The sequence below is a fragment of the Saimiri boliviensis genome, chromosome 13, assembly GCF_048565385.1.
Source record: "Saimiri boliviensis isolate mSaiBol1 chromosome 13, mSaiBol1.pri, whole genome shotgun sequence".
In the NCBI taxonomy this organism is placed as follows: domain Eukaryota; kingdom Metazoa; phylum Chordata; class Mammalia; order Primates; family Cebidae; genus Saimiri; species Saimiri boliviensis.
Genome location: NC_133461.1, coordinates 9,945,160 through 9,966,029, shown reverse-complemented (window position 1 = coordinate 9,966,029; position 20,870 = coordinate 9,945,160). Strand labels below are relative to the sequence as shown.

The window sequence follows — 20,870 nt, the reverse complement described above, 5'->3', positions numbered from 1 at the left end:
AAAGTTCATAACATTAAAAATTGCCAGTTAAACAGTTTCTACAACTCTTAGATTGCCCATGACACAGTACTTAGTTTGTCAGCCTGCTATAGCAAAATACCACAAACAGGTTAAACAGAAATTTATTTTCTCACAATTCTGGAGGCTGAAAGTGCAAAAATCAAGATCCCTGCCGGGTTGGTTTCTCCCAAGGCCTCTCTTCTTGGCTTTTAGATGTGTCCTTAAATGTCTCCTTGCTGTGTCCTTAATGGCTTTTTTTTTTCTGAATATTTATCCCTGTGTCCCTTTCTCTTTATCTAAGGGCACAAGTTCTATTTGATTACGGTCCCACCCTTATGTCCTCCTTTAACCTTCAGTAACCTCTTTAAAAGCAATGTCTCCAAATATAGCCATTTGGGGGATAGTGCTTCAACATATGAATTTGTGGGAGAACACAGTTCAGTCTACAGCAGTACTCAATACATAGGTGCATGTGGGGAATGGACTCTTCTAAAATCCAGGGGAACATTTAAGACATTTGAGATATTAGGGACAAGATTTGTATCCCTGGTTAAGATCCCAAGAAATTCCACAATCAAGCTTTTAAATACAAATTTTCCAGTTTTAGCAATTAAGGAAGTAGAATGAAGAGAAACCTCAGGAACAAATAAAGAAATAGAGTATCATTAAAAGCATCCTAGAACATGAAAACAATAAAGAGGGAAAACTGGAGAAACATGAGGTGTAAAATATAGGGAGATTCAGAAGGAAATCATGTGTAAGAATTATTATCCATTGGCTTCCATTTATGTTTCCAGCAAACAAAACATGCTTACTGTATGTCCTTGATACTTAAGACTGACCATTTGGGAAGAAAAAAGTTTCCCAGAATAAAAAAGAAAAAGCACTTTCATCACATTTTGGAAAGAGTAATTTACCACCAATGATCTATTATATGCTAAGTAATAAATTATATTAGAGAAAATAAGTAGACAGAACCATGATTAATATTAAATTTATGGATTGTTATTAATGGACACTGCTGACAGGAATTGAAGATTTATGTGTTTAAGTTTGTGCCTCATATGGGAAATTGGCTTTAAAGACAAAAGTCGTATCTTTCTCCCAATAATGCTTTCACAAAGTGAGCCTTGCCTCTAGTCCTTTACAGTAGTGGATGATGGACTTCCATTCATATGAGGATGTTATGCATGTTTTTAATGTGCAAAGCCGTCCTCACAGAGTCCCCCACTGTTAGGTCTGGTGTAAAACTGGAAACGTCCATTGTTGATGCAGGATTTTTTGCTCCTTAGTTCAGCTAAATCCAGGTTTTTGTCTCACAACCAGGAAAAATTAGGCACGCAACACATTGAAGGATGAGGAAAATGGAAAGTATTAAGCAAAAGGGGAGCTCTCAGCCAAGAGAGGGGTCCCACCATCCAACTCCCACTTCACAGATTGAACACCAGGCCACCACACAGGAGGTGAAGGGGCCAGGCTCCTTCCCTGCATAAGGTGTGAATCCCAGGTGGCTCCACCCCATTTTTTTCAGTGCCCATGTGGGCTGTTAGTCTGAGCCACCCTACATTGATATCCCTTACTATGCATGTGTTAAGGGACAGAATTTTTTACCCTGGGCATATTTAGTCAAGTCCCCTATGCAAAATGACCTGGGCAGGTTGGAGGCTCTCCAGGGACCCTTTCTTATGTGCTTAGGCATTTGGCTGTCTCCTGCTGTTATTGTTGTTACCAAACAGCCCAAAGATTCTGAAAACACTGCTCTACAATAATCCAGAAATTTGTCTCCTTAGAACCCCACCCCTGTAAACACCAACCACAGGATATGGTTGTAGTTTTTGTAGTAAGGAGGAAAACTTTGAAGTATACCAAATTTTGAAAAACAAAGAATGGCTGCAAAGTTACCATCTGGAGCCATCTTTAAAAAAAGAAAGATACCTCAACAATGCCAGTCTTTTAAAATAGACCGAGTTAAGACACTTTTGTGACAAGACATAGCAGCTCCAGAAATGCCTTACTACTAATAAAGTAAAATGAAATAAATATGTTCAAGCTCTTTAATTATACTTGCTATTAAAATGTAAGAACCTCTTAGTTTTATGTGGCCTTGAAAGACGTGTTGTGTCGTATAAGGTACTTTCCTGATGGCATCTTCTATGAAGGGTGGTAAGAGTCAAATCCAATGCTGGATGCAGAGTATGTGACCCATCCAAGCATCAAGTGCCAGGCTAGGAGTGTGCAGGTATACAGTGGGAGGTACGTACCACAGTGAGCGGAAAGGCATGCAAAGCCTAGATTTGACAGAGATGATCTTTGCAATGCCCAGCTTTGGCAGGAATCAGGCATTAAATAAAGAGAAAATGTGAGACTTTATTAATTAGAAGATTGCTCATCGTCTGTCAAAAACTATTTGCTCAGGCCGGGCGCGGTGGCTCAAGCCTGTAATCCCAGCACTTTGGGAGGCCGAGGCAGGTGGATCATGAGGTCAAGAGATCGAGACCATCCTGGTCAACATAGTGAAACCGTCTCTACTAAAAATACAAAAATTTAGCTGGGCATGGTGGCGCATGCCTGGATCAGAGACACTGTGTGCCAAGACTAAATAAGCTATTTCTACGTTTTTCTTGAAACTTGTTGTATGTTAATAAAGCTGTTTCTTGAAAATGTAATGTAAACTACTATTTTCTTTGAACTAATCACGTGCCTGAGCAAGGGATGTGATATCACTTCTCGGCTGTCCTTAAAATGTATGTTTTGAATAAACAAACATGCCATAATTTTATCACAGCGTTTCTCAGAGAATACGCTTTTTAATATGTACAAGATTCTATCACAGGAGCAAGGGAAAATGCCTGTTTGAGAAAACAGCCACTGTATAAGGATAGGAGAAGTGTAAGACAAAAATTTTAGCGATTGAAATGAGTCAAAACAATAAATAACGGGTATTCTGTAAATTTTTCATGGGTCTCTGCTTCTGAAGGGGCTGGTACCTTCATTTTTTGAGTTATTTTACAACTCTAAATTGTAGAAAGCTGAAAGTCATGCATATAATTCTTGTCCATAGAAATGTAAATAATGTGTCCAGTAGAGTACAATTGATCATGCCCTGAATATTTGCCAGCATTCCCCACTGCTATGTTCACTGGAATCATTCCTTTCATCTTACTGTTCCCCTCTTAATTAACGAGTTACATTAAGTTGTTTACAAGTATTCCTTTCCTATTTTTGAGTAATGATTTTACTTTTTAAAAAGTTACCCTTTAACAGGGGATCATGCAAGTATCTCTAACAGATCTTACTGTCTGTCACTCACATTTAACCCTGAACATTTAAAAAAGCAGATTTCAGTTTAATATCTTAAGGCCTAAAACACATTTTCTTTTCTCTTTTAGCTTCAGACAAGTTTGACTGAACCAATGACATTATCCAAATCAATCTCTCTTCCTCGCAGTGCGTACTGGCATCACATCACCCGTCAGAACAGCGTCGGTGAAATCTACAGTTTGCAAGGCAAGTCACTTTAAAGTAAGAAAGGAGCGCCTCCATTAGCTTTCTCCAGGTGGACTGAGTCATGCAAATTGCTTTGTATTTGCATTGCTTGCTTTTCCTCCATTCCCACTTTTCAGCTGTCATTGGCCACAGTGGGAGCTGAAATTTACAGTGGCTTTTTAAAAGCTATCATTTCATATGCTCGTGGCAAAAAAAAAAAAAAAAAAAAAAAAAATCCAAAAATCACTGTGAGGGTGAAGGACCCAATTTGGCACAAGAACTTGACTAAAACATTATACCAAGCACATTATCAGAAGCTAAAAGCTAATGTTGAGGTCTGCTTCACGCTGGGTTTTATGAAGGTTTTATTTTTTTCGCATCTTTTTTTCTTTGAAAGGATTAAATATCAGTTCGGAAGGCTGACTTCAGGCCTTAAGGCTCTGCCGTAAACTGGTACATAAACCTGCCCATGAAAGTCTTAACGTTTAGCCAAAGCCCTAATATCGAAACCATTTGAAGAGGGTGCAGGGTAGAAGGGGCCACGTGTAGATACTTTGCCTTTGTACTTTTCTAACAAATGGTCAATTAACTAGCATAGGAATAGCTTAGCAGATGAATCAAATTAATAACAGATTTTTGACTAACAGCAGCAGACAACCCAGCTTCAGCAGTTGTCTTCCTGTTCAGAACAGTATTGACCGCCTGTATTTAAGGGTTATCTTCATTATTTGTTTGTATGAGAAAATATTTAATAGAAGGATTAGAGGGTTGAGAAAAGCAAGGGGTGGGGACTGGATTGGCAATTTCGAGAACTGGAAAGAAAAGACGTGTGTCTCGGGCTTTTACGTCCCTCTTCAAATGCCAGCAACCATGCACTCAAATTGCCTGCATCACGATTATGCAAAATTAATCTCACCCATTCCTGCGATTAAAAGTTAGGAAATATGCTTGTAATGTGAGGTTATTTTTATCTAAACCTATGTAGGTATTGATATTCTCTTAAAAACTGGAACTATAAAATATTTAAATGGAAAGATCAAATTTGTAAGCAAAAAAGTGAGATATGAATGATATTAAATCCAAAAAACGTAGGAGTGGGTCAGAAGTAATATAAGGACAACTTTAGGTTTGTCAAGGGTTTGATCTATAATTCCAGAAAATAAGAACTATTGTTTTCATGGTAGTATGAAGGAAACTTTTTATGAAGACAGAGAAAAGACAGGCTGATACACAACTTCAGAAAGCTTTCTCGTATAGCCAATAAAAAAATTAGAATGCACTGGAATGTTCTAAAACATTGCCAGAGACTTCCTGAAGGAAGATGTTGATTTGTAGTATAGATGTAATAACTGGTTGAAATACTCTCATTTATCTCACTAATACTGATTTCCAGCTAAGGGCTTGACATCCCTTGTCAATTACGGTTTACTTAAGTGATCTCAGTATTTCATGTTTCTGTTAGGTAGTGACTGTAGTTTTTAAAGAATAAAAATCAGCATTGACTAGGGTAGTTACTTAAGTCAAATATTTATAAAATACATTCAATGGAAATTACATTTCACTACACTGTGGGTTTACTTTTCGTACCGAGTGTTTCTTAGAGCAATACATTCTACCTCCCTATATACCCCTCACTGTTAAATACACAGATATAAAAATTTAAGTATCCAGATAAGGGGATAGATGATTGATAGTAGACAGAGGTAATATAGACGTAGATAAATAGAAAGATAAAGATATAAAGTTGCTAGTCATGCTTTGATAACGGTCGTTTGTTTCATGCCTCTTTCAGAAGTTCTGTTGTGATAGTCAAAACAAGCATAGAGCAAGGAACCTTGATAGTTTTTTTTTCCTTTGATGCTAGTCCCTAATGGAATCAGGGCAGAATAAAACTGAAAATAAGGAAGAAATAAAAATAATAGCAGACCCTCAGCACCCTTCCATACACATGTACCTTTTCCACAAAACTATGCTGAAAAGTCTAGTTATCCACCAAGCATGGTGACTCCTGCCTGTAATCCCAGCACTTTGAGAGTTCGAATTTTTTCCCCAGAGCAGAAGTGAGAGTTTGTTAAAAAGCTTTAGAGCAACAAAGAAAAGGAGAGAAAGAAAAGAAGGAAAATTTACCTTGAAAGACAGCAAGGCAGGCAACTTGAGAAACCAAGCACGCAGCTTGACCTCTTGACTTCGGTTTTATACACTGGCATACTTCCGGGATCTTGCATTATGTCTCCCTACACCTGAAATCCTGCTGGGAAACTGCTGATCAGTTTTAGGTGTTTTCTATCTATTAGGCACCTGCCTTTTCCTGGGGCTGGCTGTGACTAATTATTGCTTTAGAAAAACAGTTAACAACCTCCTGACCATTAGCTGATTGTTGCCCAGCACTCCTGGTTTGTGTTGGGAGGGGGGTTTCTCTCTCCTGCCCTGCTCATACATGATTAGCTACCTGCTGTAACATTGCCCACCTTAAGACACCAGGACCCCAAATCTTTGGGGGTAAATGGATGCAGGTCAGTTTTCTGTAACTGCTTCCTGCTGACAGAGGGGTGGTCGTGGTTCTGCGGATCTGGGCTCCTTGCTAGCTGTCAGGGCTGAGTTGGCTGCATGAGTTGATGAAAATGGTATCCAAGCAGGTCCATGGGAGACAGGGGCAGGATTTCACCACTGTCTTGTCTCACTGATGGGCAGTGCAGATGTCCCCTCTAGAAGGGTGACTCGAATATTAAGAGGATGATTTTCCTCACCGAGGATTGTCTGGAGCTCAATCTTTCCCCAATGAGAATTGTCTGTTTCTCGCTAGGAAGGTATCTGAGTCAGGTGCACCAAATATGTTAGTCGTGGCAGATACCAAAGTTACCCAAGTTACCGGCAGCAAATCCATACAGGTCTGTGGCAACTTCAATTCTTGCCTTCTCAGAAGAAAGAATTCTGCTGAGGAGCATAAGGCAAAAAGAGAGATTCAGGCAAGTTTCAGAGCAGAAGTGAACATTTATTAAAAAGCTTTAGAATAGTAAGGAAAGGAAGAAAAGAAGGAAAGTTCAGCTTGGAAGAGGGCCAAGCCGGCAACTTGACAGAAAGGATTGCTTGAGTCCAGGAGTTTGAGACCAGGCACTATAGTGAGACTCCATCTCTGCAAACAACAACAATAATAACAATAAATAAATAATGCAGGGTATGATGGCACGTGCGTGTATTACCAGCTACTCAGGTGGCTGAGATGGGAGGGTCACTGAGCCTGGGACATTGAGGCTGCAGTGAGCCATGATTGCACCACTGCACTGTAACCTAGGCTAAAGAGCAAGACCCTATCTTAAAAAAATAATTTTTAAGAAGTCTGGTTATTTTGAATCTCTATTTTCCGACTGTGCTCCTTGAAGTGGCATTACCTCTTCTTTACAAAAAGGAGAATATTGTCAGCCCTCTGTCATCATTGATTTTACCAAATCAAAGTAAAAGTCTGGCAATGTGGGACTATATCATTGTCAAGAAAATCGCAGATAGCACTGAGGAATAAAAATATATCTTTAGAATTTTCACATATTTTTTAGGTGAAGTTGGGATCAATATGAAGTGATGAATTTAGTGGACCTCATTCAGAAAACAAAAGTGGGAAACTTTTTTATAAAGTTTAAGAGATTGATTCATTAATAGGCAGCACATGTACTGAAATTTTTTTAAATGCATGGCGTGAAAACAAATCCATTCTATAGTAAGACTTACCTATAACTTCAATTGCTTGTCAGCCTCAAAGCTTTGACCTAGCTGTATTTTTTTCTGTATTTTGCTGTATTCATTTCTCTCATCCATTGCTAGATACACCCTTAAAGACTGACATATCAGTACGGAGATTCTGCATCTACCGTCATCTCTGGAGCATAAGAATTTCCAATACAATCTGCCTAATTTTTCCACGTTACTCTCAGAAGGGTGCTCTGAAGGAAAAAGTTAATGTGATTTCCCTATTGTATTCTAGTAGTCTGGAATCAAAAGAGTGAAAAAGGGAATAATTAGCTTCTAAGAAGCACATGTTGTTCTAAGTACTTGGCAGCTACTCTGTAAAAATCAGTGTCCCTTCATGGTTTGCAGTAAGTTCAGTTATGTTGCCTCTTCTTGCGGAAGCAAGACATTCGTTTTCTTTTTTGCCAGATTATCATAAGGATGGCTGATTTGTATTAGAAGGTCATTTTATATGTATACTTCTCTAACTTCCTCTGTACTTACACAAAATGTTTATATCACACTCATACTGGAGATGTTGTCTCTAGATTTAGGGAAACCTAAACCGTAAAGGGATAAACAGGATTTTAAAGTCTCCACTCAGAAGTGAATACTTCCTCTTTGTTTTAATGTTCATATCATTGTATTTCCAAGGCCTTGGGAAATATAGTAGGAAATGTTTTGAAAGCCTGAGCAACACTCATTTAAAAAAATTTAAAAAAAAAGAGAGAGAGAGAAAGAAATACAGAAAAGTTGAGAAGAGGTGCAGAGGAAGGGGTAAAAAGAAAGAAAAAAACAAGGAAATCAAATTACTGAGTTTTTCTTACTTTAGGGCTCTCACCTTGACTTTTAGTCACCATTAGACATATTTAGATGACAGGCTATACAGCTGGGTCTTTAAGTCAGGATTTGTGAACATGACAAAAGCATTTTTTGAAAATAACCAACTAGTAAAATTCATTGACAGTACAGGTGGGCTGCAGCCACTCAGTAAATCCAATTGAATTCAAAAATGAATTAGCAGTGCATTATAAACCACGCATGGAGAGTGTGACATCAGGACACATCTTCCTCCATGAGGGTGGACCTGAGAGAAATTCTCTGCTAATAAAGGAATCATGTCTAGTCCCATATGTGAGCCACATGTGGCTTCTTCTTGAGCAAGGTGAGGTGTTTGTTGGCATTCTGCTTTTTGCTTTAGGAACACTCTGGCTGAACACAAATGCTTGCCACCACTAGTCTTTATTTTCATGAACACAGGAAGCACTGTGAAATGCTGTAGATCAGACCCTTTATGTGATGGTTCAGTATCTGTCTCTCTACACCTGCTGCTTTCTCTCAGGTTAGTTCATCATCATCTTCTATAAACTGATGGTGAGAACAGGGGCCAAGAATATAAGCTTGAACACAGTACCCAATGAGCAGGTTTATGGGACTGTACAGGATGACTAAACTTTTTCTGATATGATGATATGGTCTAGCTCTGTGTCCCCACCCAAATCTCATCTCAAATTGTAATCTGAATTGTAATCTCCACATGTTGGAGGAGGAACCTCATGGGAGGTCATTAATGGGGGTGGTTTCCCCATGCTGTTCCCATGATAGTGAGTTCTCATGAGATCTGATGATTTTATAAGGGACTTTTTCCCCAGCATGCAGAAATGTGAACCAATTACACTTGTTTTCCTCATAAATTACCCAGTCTCTTGTATTTTGTAATAGCAGCATGAGAATAGACTAATACATATAACAATCCCTTATTTTCACACAAAATAATGTAGAATATACTTTGACTCCTTTAAAAAAAAAAAACAGCTTGAACAAGTACACTCTCAGAATCAAGAATGACTGGATATACCTTTCGTAAAGGTGGTAGCTTTAGGGGTTCTGCTTTCAGTAACCGCCTGATTAATATCCAAAGGCCAGCTCTGCCCCTATATATCCGTAATTAAGCTACAGACCACCAGTGTCAGCATGAAAGCATACCTCATCACCAGAGGGCATTTGATGCTCACAGAAAAAGTGTCTGTGGCTTCAATTTCTCTGAAGGACAGGATGGAATTAGGCAATTAGAATTAGAGATAACCTTCAGAAAATAATAAATAGAGTTCTGCCATAGATTAAGGAGATAAATCAAAGGTTTTGTTTCCTCTTTGCTCAGCAGTGACCTTCTGTCCTTCTCTACTGTTCATTCAAACTGCATTGTATATAAATTGCTTCTATTGAGATTTTCTATTTTGTTTTTAAATTACAAAGTTAATAAAAGCCTCTGGTAGCCAGTTGTTTAAAAATACAGAAGACTGCCACAGAAGTAAAAAGAAGCCTGGTAGCCATTTGGCAGCAGGCCTTAAAACATGAGCCGTTTTCTAGCGGCAACACTTCTGTCTGTTGAACCTTATTTATAAACATTTACTGCATGTCCAAACCTTAATAAAGGTAAGTCAAAGGCAGGAAATGTCTCCCTGGATGTCAGCTTTTAGAGTTAAATGAATCAATAATTCCCTAAAGCAGACATCAGAAAAATGCACGAAATATTTTCACTGTGAAATGTTCCTCACAGCTTGCAGTCTTAATTAATCACCTCCTTTTCCATGCTCGCAGAAACATTTGTGTATAATTGTATTATATCAATGTGTTTGTTTGCAAACCTGCTTGTTCCATTGGATTGTGAGGATTGTGAGGTAGTAATTTTGTGAAAGATTTTATCAAAAAAACATTGGGTTTGAATTATCTTGAAGGTGTTATCCATAGAGGTAAAAATTTTGAGTTTTGGAGTCAGATAGATCTGAGTTTGAATATTAACTTTACCACTACTGACTGATGGGATTTTTGGGCAATTTACTCAACCTGCCTAAGCTTATTCTTTCATCTCTAATTTTGATCTTTATCTCTAGTATTACCTCTCATGATCTCATTAAATGAGATCATCAACATAAAATGATTCACTATTGTTAATATATTAAAGTACAGTTGACCCTTGAACAACATGGGGGTTGAGGTGCCTACCTTACCCCTGCACAGCTAAAACCAGTGTATACCATAGCAAAGACATGAAATCAACCTAAGTGCCCATCAACAGTGGATTTGATAAAGAAAATGTACATATATGCTATGGAATACTACACAGCCATAAAAAAGAATGAAATCATGTCATTTGCAGCCACATGGATGCAGCTGGAGGCCATTAGCCTTGGAAAATTGAACAGAAAAATGAATTCTGCATGTTCTTATTTATAAGTGGGAACTAAACATCAGTTACATATGGACATAAATATGACAGTAGTAGAAGGAGGAGGAGGGCAAATATTGAAAACTAACTATTGGGTACTATGCTCACTACCTGGGTGACGGGATCAGTCATATCCATAACCTCAGCATCATGCAATATACCCAGCTAACAACCCGGCATATGTACCCACTGAATCTAAAAGAAAAGTTCAAATTATTTTTTTTAAAGAAAATCAATGTACAACTTTTGACACCCCCAAACTTAACTACTAATAGTCTGCTGTTGACCAGAAACCTCTCTGATAATATATTAATACACATTAATATATTAATTATATACTAAATAATTAATATATTAATATATACTTGACAATATATTATATGCTTATTAATAATTGATTAATGTGTATTTTGATTGACATGTATTATATATTATATTCTTACAATCAAGTAAGATAAGAAAATCATAAAGAGGAGAATACATACTTACTGTTCATTAAGTAGAGGGGGGTCATTAAATTGAGTAGGCTGAGGAGGAGGAGGCAGAGGAGAGGCTGGTGTTTCTGTCTTACAAGTGGCAGAGGTGGACGAAAACCAACATATAAAGGAACTTGTGAAGTTCATACTGTGCTGTTTAAGGGTCAGCTATAAACCAACCCCCCACTATGAAGTTTCATTTTCTGGCAGCAGAAGATAGGCTGTCCTACTCCCATTTATTCCAGTGCTGACTTGGAAATATTATTACAGAGTTTCTACTGTGCTTGGGAAAAATTGTTTTGTTCTAAGGACTATACAAATCTAGGCTTAGGCCAGGCACGGTGGCTCACTCCTGTAATTCCCACATCTTGGGAGGCTGAAGCAGGCAGATTACTTGAGGCTAAGAGTCCGAGACCAGCCTGGCCAACATGGCAAAACCCTGTCTCTACTAAAAATACAAAAAAAAAAAAGAGAGAGAGAGAGAAAGAGAGAGAGAGAGAGAGACAGGCATGGGGGCTCACACCTGTAATCCCACTTACTCAGGCACAAGAACAGTTTGAACCCAGAAGGTGAAGGTTGCAGTGAGCCAACATCACACCACTGCACTCCAGCCTGGGTGACAGAGCAAGAAAGTCTATCTCAAAAGAAAAAAATATGTATAGCTTTATAAATGGTTTCTAGTTTTTAAGGTTTTAGAAAAACTAAATCTAAGCTTAACTCTCACTCTAAGTTTTTAATACAAGGGAAAAAATTCAGTCTTAAGTCTTCAAGTTTTTTATTCTCATCAGTGAGTATAAATAAGACATGGCACCTTAAACAGATGAACCACTTCTTCCATGCCTTCTATTGCTCAGTCCAGGTAGCCTAAGGCAAACTAGAGCCTCTTTTCAGACCCAAGGGTTGCAGAACTCATGGAAGGACTATATTCAGCTCAGCCTAGTGTAGAGGAGATGCCCCGATCCAAATACACACATCCACACTCACCTCTACAACTTACCCTCCTGCCCCCAATCAGTTTTTACTAATTAGCTTACCCTAACTGCCCAGAAGTCTTTCAGAGACCTTCTTCCCCCATGAGGCCCTGACCTCTTTCCTAATGTAGACCTGCATTCTCGAGCCAGTGAATACTACATTGATTCTTTCATATGCTGTGTTCTACTGGCTGGACCAGAGGTGAACAACAAGATTTACATTAGTAATTGAATTCTTCTGCACCACCCAAAGCAAAATCTGAAGATGATTCACAGTGTGAAATATATCAAATCACCATTTTTAATCACGTTGTATCATATATGTGCAAATAATTACTAAAAAATAAAAGATTAAGAGTTTCCAGATGTTACATTGGATTAGTATAATCCACCAATGTTTTATTAAAATGAATTGCCTCACTCTCTTAACTCAAATTTGGTAGAAGTTAAAATGTCTATTCAGTCTATATATTTTTCTCCAGCAAGCTTCCCCCACTGAATATTTTACATAAAAGAGGTAACATATTGAGTTCTATATTAATCAAATTTTGTGGAGAATATGTATTAAAGGAATGTCAAATAAATTCTACATACAGGTATTTGATTTTATTCCAAAGGGAATAAACACTACATAATATTAGTTCAGGGAAATGTCAATACAAACTGATTAATACAGACAAATGTTAATACAGACAGATTTTAACACATATGGGTGCTCCGCTGTCTTTGTCATGTATGCGTATATACACACACAAACACATACATACACAGAGAAAGAGGAGCATCTGGTTCATCATATATGGCTTCTCATCATATTACTTCCCTCAAATATGTGTGTATTAGGCTAAGCTTCATTAATTACAAACTACAAAGAAGAATCTAGAGAGAAAAATGTTCAATGGTCTTTTTTCTCCCTGGTCTCTATTTCTTGTTTGATTTTTCTTAATCTCATCTCTGTCTCTGGCCCTTCAACTAAATGTTTCCTATCCCTAATTATAGGTTCAATACATGTATTTTGAGCAAGAGTTCCTTTATTTTCCTCTGCCTGCCAAGTAGAATGTGGCATTCATATTCTACTTGATAATGATTGAAAGATATTAAAAGATGAGAAACATCAGGAAATTAACATTCTTAAAATTACACTTGCCAGAGAATAAACTGCAGAGCTGATGTTTATTTAAGCCTGGATATGTCTTTCACATCTAGCACGGTGGGCATGTGTGAAGAACTTCTTTGGAAGTTCTAGCACCTGCCAGCTGTCCTACAACTAATAGACGCTAATTGAAAATTTGTTGCTTCAAACTTAGAGCCACCCAATTTTTGAAACTAAGGAGCATGGCTATATGTTTATATAAGAGGAATTAATGCTAAGATTTGAAAAGAGAAAGAAAAAGAGAGAGAGAGTGTGTTGAATGCCTGTATTTGGGAAGAAAGTATAGCTTGGGAGTACTCTTAGAAATTTTCGGCTGCCATTGTTATACTGTATTGGTTTGGTAGGGAGTTTCGAACTTTTGTGTTATTTTTGTCCTGCTATTCATAATACAAGAAAGAGAAGTTTGATATCAAACTGTCAGTGACACAGTATGTCTTTTACATATATGTTTAATGATAAACATTATCAGTGGAGAAAAGATAGTCTCTCGCTGGGAAAACTGGATATCCACATGTGAAAGAATGAAATTGGACCCCTATCTGACATCATACACAAAAATCAACTCAAAATGCTTTAAAGACCTAAGGGTTATGGCCTGAAACCATAAAACTCCTAGAAGGATAAGCTTCAGGTGGTTCTGGCAATGGTTTCATGGATCTGACACCAAAAGCACAGGCAATAAAAGCAAAAGTAGATAAGTGGGATTATATCAAACCAAAATCCAACTGCACAGTAAAGAAAATAATAAACAGAGGGAGCAGTCAACCTACGGAATGGAAGAAAATATTTACAAACCTTATCTGATAAGGAATTACTTTCTGAACTATATGAGGAGCTCCTACAACTCAATAGTAAATAAAAATAAACCACACTAATAACTCGATTTTTAAAACAGCAAAGGACTTGAACATACATTTCTCCAAACATACAAAAGGCCAATAAGTACCTGAGAAGATACTCAGCATCACAGATCGGCAGGGAAATGCAAATCGAAATCACAATGAGGTATCCCTTCACACTTGTTAGGATGGCTAATTATCTAAAAAACAAAGTATTCGTGAGGATGTGGACAAATTGGAATTCTTATCACCATTGATGGGAATGCAAATGGTACAGAAATGAGGAGTTGCTGTTCAGCAGGTATAAAGTTTCAGGTATGCAAGATGCATGCATTTGACAGATCTGTGTTTAGATAACAATACTGTGTTGTACACTTAAAAATGTGTTAAGATGGCTGGTGGGAATGTAAACTAGTACAACCACTATGGGAGTGTGGAGATTCCTTAAAGAACTAAAAGTAGAACTACCATTTGATCCAGCAGTCCCACTACTAGGTATCTACCCAGAGGAAAAGAGGTCATTATACAAAAAAGATACTTGCACCTGTATGTTTATAGCAGCACAACTCGCAATTGCAAAAATGTGGAACAAACCCAAATGCCCATCAGTCAATGAGTGAATAAAGGAACTGTAGTATATATGTATACAGTATAATTCTACTCAGCCATAAAAAGGAGTGAATTAATGACATTCTCAGCAACCTGGATGAGACTGGAGACTATTATTCTAAGTGAAGTAACTCAGGAATGGGAAACCAAACATCATATGTTCTCACTTACAAGTGGGAGCTAAGGTATGAGGAGGCAAAGGCTTAAAAATGAGACAGTGGACTTTAGGGACTGAGGGGGAAAGGATGGAAAGGGGGTGATGGATTAAGGACTACAAATTGGGTTCAGTATACATGCTCAGATGATAGGTGCACCAAAATCTCACAAATCACTACTAAAGAACTTACTCATGTAAGCAAACACTTGTTGTCCAATAACCTGTGGAAATAAATTAAAAATGTGTTAAGAGGGTAGATCTCATGTTAAGTGTTCTTACTGCAGTTAAGTTAATGTTAAAAACTGAATTGTGGAAGTGGTAACTTATTGACAACTACAGAGAGAATAAGCAAGTGGTAGGATAGGTGGAAATCACTTAGCGTGCAGCACAAAGAGATTAAGGGATGGAAAATATATCTTTAGACATACAGAATAGAATATGAATATTGAACACAGATTTAATAATCATTCCTAAAGGAGATGATACAGCAAATGAGGATGAGGTAAATATATAATAACTGGTAATTCTACAGACTAGACAAATAATATGACTTGTCAGATTGAAGAGGTATGTTGAGTTCCAGCAAGAAAAAAATAAAAAGCAATTTATACTTTGAAACACGGTAGTAAAATGGCCCAATTCTAAATGCAAACGGAAGTTTTAAAAGCAGAAAGGAAAAACCGATAACCTACAAAAGAACAGCAAACCAGATGGACATCAGATATCTCAATAGCAATGAGATAGAACAGGAAGTGATGAAACGGAATCTCTAGTTGGCCAAGAATTTTATAACCACTCAAGAAATGAGACCAGGTGGCATAAAAGCCAGAAAATAATGAAAACTGTCTTCAAATAACTAAAAACTCTTATCACCAACTTAAATACGTAAGAATAAAGACGAAATTGATTCATCTTTGGAAAATGCTGAGTTTACCAATGAAAAATTCCCTAAAGAAAATAAATAATGGATGTACTTAATGAAAAATGAATTTGAACTCACAAAGAAGGATTGGAGTATAAGAAGCAAAGAAACTGGTAAATATGACCAAATCTAATATACATTAACTTTAATAACAGTAATAGTAAGAAAGAGTAAGTTTTAGGTATTAAAAAAAAGTAGAAGTAAAATAGTTGATAGCAGTAACAAGAAATGGAAGGTAATAAAAAGAGAAGTATGGATACATTTATATTTTACATTTGATTTTACTTTTTGGTCAAGTGGGCACATTAAAAATTTAAGTAAACAAAAGAATATAAATACATCTAAACAAGTAAATAGGAGAAAAGGAAACATTTTTAAATTAATGCAATTAGAAGTAGAGAAAATGCAGAAAGGAAAAAGAAGAGTAAATACATATAACAAATAGACATGATAATATATAGAGAGAGAACTATAAATAGGTAGAATTAAAATAAACAAAAATGATTACGTTTTTCTGTTGTAAAAGAATAGGAAGGAAACCTTTTAAAAGCCCAGCTTTGTACTGTTTCTAACAGAAAACATCTAAAGTTTAAGATACAGGAATGTTGAAAGTTAACTGAAGACAAGGCGAAATACAAAGTTTTGGAAAAAGAGGGTCATTACATTTTATCATTATTAAAAAAAAATTGATCAGCAAGATGTAATATATCTGAACTCTTATTCCTTTGAGTGTATTTTAAGATTATACACACACATAAAAATGGACAGAATTATTAGGTTGAACCGATTGAAACTGCCATAATAGGTCTGTTAAATGGCAACTGTTAAACAGCAACCATTTCATATGATTCAACTAAAAAAGTTGAAAACCTGACAATTATAATGAGACTTTTAAAAAGATACATTTTATAAATATTATTAGACTGAATGAAAAAAGTTTCTAAGGAAATAGAAAATTAAACAGCATAAAACAAGCTTACACAAAAACAAAAATCAGAGAATACACATTGTTTTTAAACATTCTTGGAACAGTAACAAAATTTGACAGTATAAGATGCCACAAACACATCTTAACATGCATAAAATAATCAAGAGCCTGTAGAACATGGGCTCATGTTTTCAGATCATAATAAGGAAACTTATTAAATATAGGAAATATAAGATAGTGAAAACACTACATCAAAATTTATGAGATGTGGCTAAGTTGGTAGAGAAAATTTTATAGACTTAAATACACACATCTAGAAGAAAATAGGGACGGAAAATTAATAAGCTAAGCACTCAACCTTGTAGGTTAGAGGAGGACAATATAAAAATAGGAAAAAATCACTTCATCTCACAAACATCAATACCAAAAACATCATCATCACAACCTAACTGTATATAGTCCAGACAGTAAGGCTATTTTAACAATAAAATATCAATAAATGATTTTATATTAGGAAATAGAAGCTAAAATTATGAGATGATCTTGATAGGTACAGAAAAATATTTGATAAAATTCAGTGTTCATCAAGAGGTATCAAAATATTCTAAAGAAATGCAGGCATGTGAAAGCTCTATTAGACATGACATCACTTTCCTTCACTTCTACTTTGATTCTCATAGTTACTTAAAAACACAGGATAAAAAAGTAAAACTAACTTATTTGAAGCCTCAACATTCCATCACTTACATATTAATTTTTTGTAAACAAATTTTTCTAAAGATAATTATTTTCATTAATATTAAGAAAAATGTCTTACTGTATTATTGGAGATTTTCTTTAAATAAATTGTCCTTTCTTAAAGTTTCAGATTTACTTTATAGAAATAAAATGTTGTTGAATTCTATCAGAGGTATGATATTCTAAATAAGTCCTATTATTTATGCTAAAAATATCCTTTTGGCTTTATACATAAGTGCTTAGCAAAGCAGTTTTTTACTTGTAAGTCCTTCACAACGTTCCTAACGTTACCATCAACCTCTCTTTTATCCAGGCTTGCAAAATGACAGCCATCTTCTGTTTTCTTCTAACCCCAACAGTTGATTCAGTGCTATCAATATGCATTAACAGACCTATCACAAAGGACTACTCAGTTTGGCCAGAGAATTCTGAGATGATATATTTAATTCAAAATGACCTCCTTCCCAATCTTCCACCTCTTTTCTGTCATCACCCCTTAGACATCAGAACAAGTATTAGTTCTAGATAGGACTGCCCCTTCACTGACAAAAAAAAAGCAGAAAGGATGCAACATGATATCTGTTTGTGGATGATAAAAATTATTTTCAAAGAGAAAATCAACAAAGGGAAAACTGAAGAAGAAATAAAATGTTTTAAATATTTCTCTATACATTCAGAAAATCATGAAAATAGGCACTCTGATTTAATAGGTTGAAAGAGTCACAAGAAATCCAAGAACAGGTAAGACAATGGAAAGGAGATAAAGCAGACTAAAGGGCACATCAAAGTAAGTTGAAAATAATAAATGCCTCACACAAATAAAACCATCTTATAAGCACTTAGAAATGCAGTAATTGTAGCTGAAAAGAGACTATAGTAACTTCAGAAAATAATAGGCATTATTATAAAGTAAATAAATTCAGTCAGAGAGCGGGAAAACATACGGGTGTGTGTGCAAGTCAAATAAAGGAATTGAACATACAGGTGTTCCTGACATCGAGAATAAATACAAGATGTATGTAAAAGTTCCCTGAAATAAAGGAAGACCTATGACTTAACTCAGGTTCTCCGAGGAGAGGCCGAGACAGGTTGAGATGCACAACAGTTAGCTAGTTAGAAGTCACCAGATATTTGAGGAAAGCGTGAAATAAAAATAGAGGCCATAGCAAATAAATTGCATAAGAAGGATCCTGGAAGAGACCGAGGCAGTGCAGAAAGCATAATAAAGCCATGCACACAGCAGGCTTGCCAACACGGTAATAAACAGTTCACTCAGAAGTTAACTCAGGGCCAGATGCAGTGGCTCACACCTGTAATCTCAGCACTGTGGGAGGCTAAGGCGGGTGGATCATGAGGTCAGAAGTTCAAGACCAGCCTGGCCAAGATGGTGAAACCCCATCTCTACTAAAAACTGCAAAAATTAGCCAGGCGCAGTGGCAGGTGCCTATAATTCCAGCTACTCAGGAGGCTGCGGCAGAAGAATTGCATGAACCCAGGCAACAGAGGTTGCAGTGAGCCAAGATCATGCCACTGCATTCTAGCTTGGGTGACAGAGTGAGACTCTGTCTCAAAAAAAAAAAAAAAAAAAAAAGAAGTTAACTCAGAAGTTTGAGAAAAACAGACATGAAACCACTGTAAACTACATGGCTGGCTTATACATAATAATTAGATTGATGATACTAATGCAAACACTAAATACTGCTTTAAAAATGTACTTATTCTGAGGATGAAAGGAGGGAACATGTGTATGAGAGGAAGGAAGGGAGTGGTTCAGACCACTAAATCTTCATATTCCATAGTAGGAAGAAAATCTATAATACCTAAAAATTTAAAAACCCAGCTTTTAAAACCATTTTTACTTAAGAATACGGAGATGAATCTCTGAAGAGATAGCCTAAAGGATTGTGACTGATAACCTCTGAAAATACTGCATCGTACTGCCATTGTTAGTATGTTTGCCTTGCTTGTTTGTTTTTTGGACGTGGAACTTCAAACTCCAGCCCCCTAGTGAGTGGAATGGGGATGGAAGGAGCTGAGTGATCAGAAGAATTTTACTAGCTCACTTCTGCTCTATTTGAATCTTTTATAGAAATCAGGTTATCATCTATAATTTCAAAAACAATTTTAATATGCAAAGTACATAAAAAGAAAGCATTAGATGCTTCTTGCCATTAAGATAATTTCTAGATATTTCTTGATGTTCACGATGCTTCATATTCTGACCTCATCTTCATGCTGTTGAAAGGGCTCTTTCCAGCACTGTCTCCCTCAGTAAATCTGTTGGCCAGGACTTCACTGTCTCAGATGGTCCTGTACTTTCCCATTTTGACTCTCGTTTTATACCATTGCTTCCATTCAATGCCTTTTTTGCAATCTCTACTTGTGATGTTGCTAAATGTACGCAGAGGTCTAGATAACAGTGGATTAATTTTACCCTACTTTATATTTGTTTCTGCACACTCACTAGATCGTCAAAGCAGGAACTATCTCCACTTCCTCTAGTACCAACTGAGCACAGTACCCTACACAGCTCTGTGGAATGCATACAGTCTACACACACACACACACACACACACACACACACACACACACAATTGTATGTTTCTGGCAAGAAATTTCAGTGTTGTTATGCCTGCTATTTATTACATTCTTGTAATTATGTTGCCTTATAATAATAGAAATTGTACCTAGAGAGAATATGTATCCCAAGTTACTACTCTTTTGATTGGTAAGGAAAAAATTAAAAAATATTATGAGTGCTTAAAAGTAAAAGATAATTTAGCTGTAACAATAGGAGAGGTCCCCCTGCCCCGTGTGTGTGTGTGTGTGTGTGTGTGTGTGTGTGTGTGTGTGGTGTGTGTCCATGTGTATCTGTGTGTTCTTAATCTGCCACTGTATCATAGTCCACTTGACTTCATATGCAGGGGCTCCTAATTGGTTTTCTTGGCAAAAGAAATTATTGACCATGCAACAGCTCTGATGCCCTTCAAACCTGGACTTATCCTTTTCTATATTATAAATAAATATTCACCATATTTTTCATGTTTTTACAGTTTCATGAGAAAAATAAATTCAGCCATAGTATTCTATTGTGTTATGACTGGAAAAAGAAAAGATTTTATATAGAATTGTACAAATAACTACAATTGTTTAAATAACAGAGCATGAAAATATGGTCCTACCTCACATTTGAGAAAACAAAAACTTCTGAAAATATAATTTTTTTTATTGTACTTTAGGTTCTGGGGTACATGTGCAGATCATGCAGGATTGTTGCATAGGTACATACATGGCAAGGTGGTTTGCTGCCTCCATCCCCCTGTCACCTACAGCTGGCATTTCTCCCTATGTTATCCCTCCCTGACATCCCCCTGCATTGTCCCTCCCTTGGCCCCCGCAACAAACAGACCCCAGTGTGTGATGCTCCCTTCCCTGTGTCCATGCGTTCTCATTGTTCATCACCCACCTATGAGTGAGAACACGTGGTGTTTTGATTTTCTGTTCTTGTGTCAGTTTGCTGAGAATGATGGTTTCCAGATTCATCCATGTCCCTACGAAGGACACAAACTCATCATTTCTTATGGCTGTATAGTATTCCATGGTGTATATGTGCCACATTTTCCTTGTCAAGTCTATTGTCAA

The 20,870-nt window shown here is 36.7% G+C and overlaps 1 protein-coding gene across 1 annotated transcript in view; it reads left to right on the top strand.

The window, feature by feature from the left end:
* The window catches only part of DOK6 (docking protein 6), a 456,281-nt gene that overhangs the window by 370,922 nt on the left and 64,489 nt on the right, over window positions 1–20,870 (top strand). Inside the window, exon 7 of the mRNA XM_003926000.4 lies at window positions 3,390–3,507. Within this exon, the coding sequence (XP_003926049.1) occupies window positions 3,390–3,507 (118 nt within the window). The remainder of the gene's footprint in view (window positions 1–3,389; window positions 3,508–20,870) is intronic.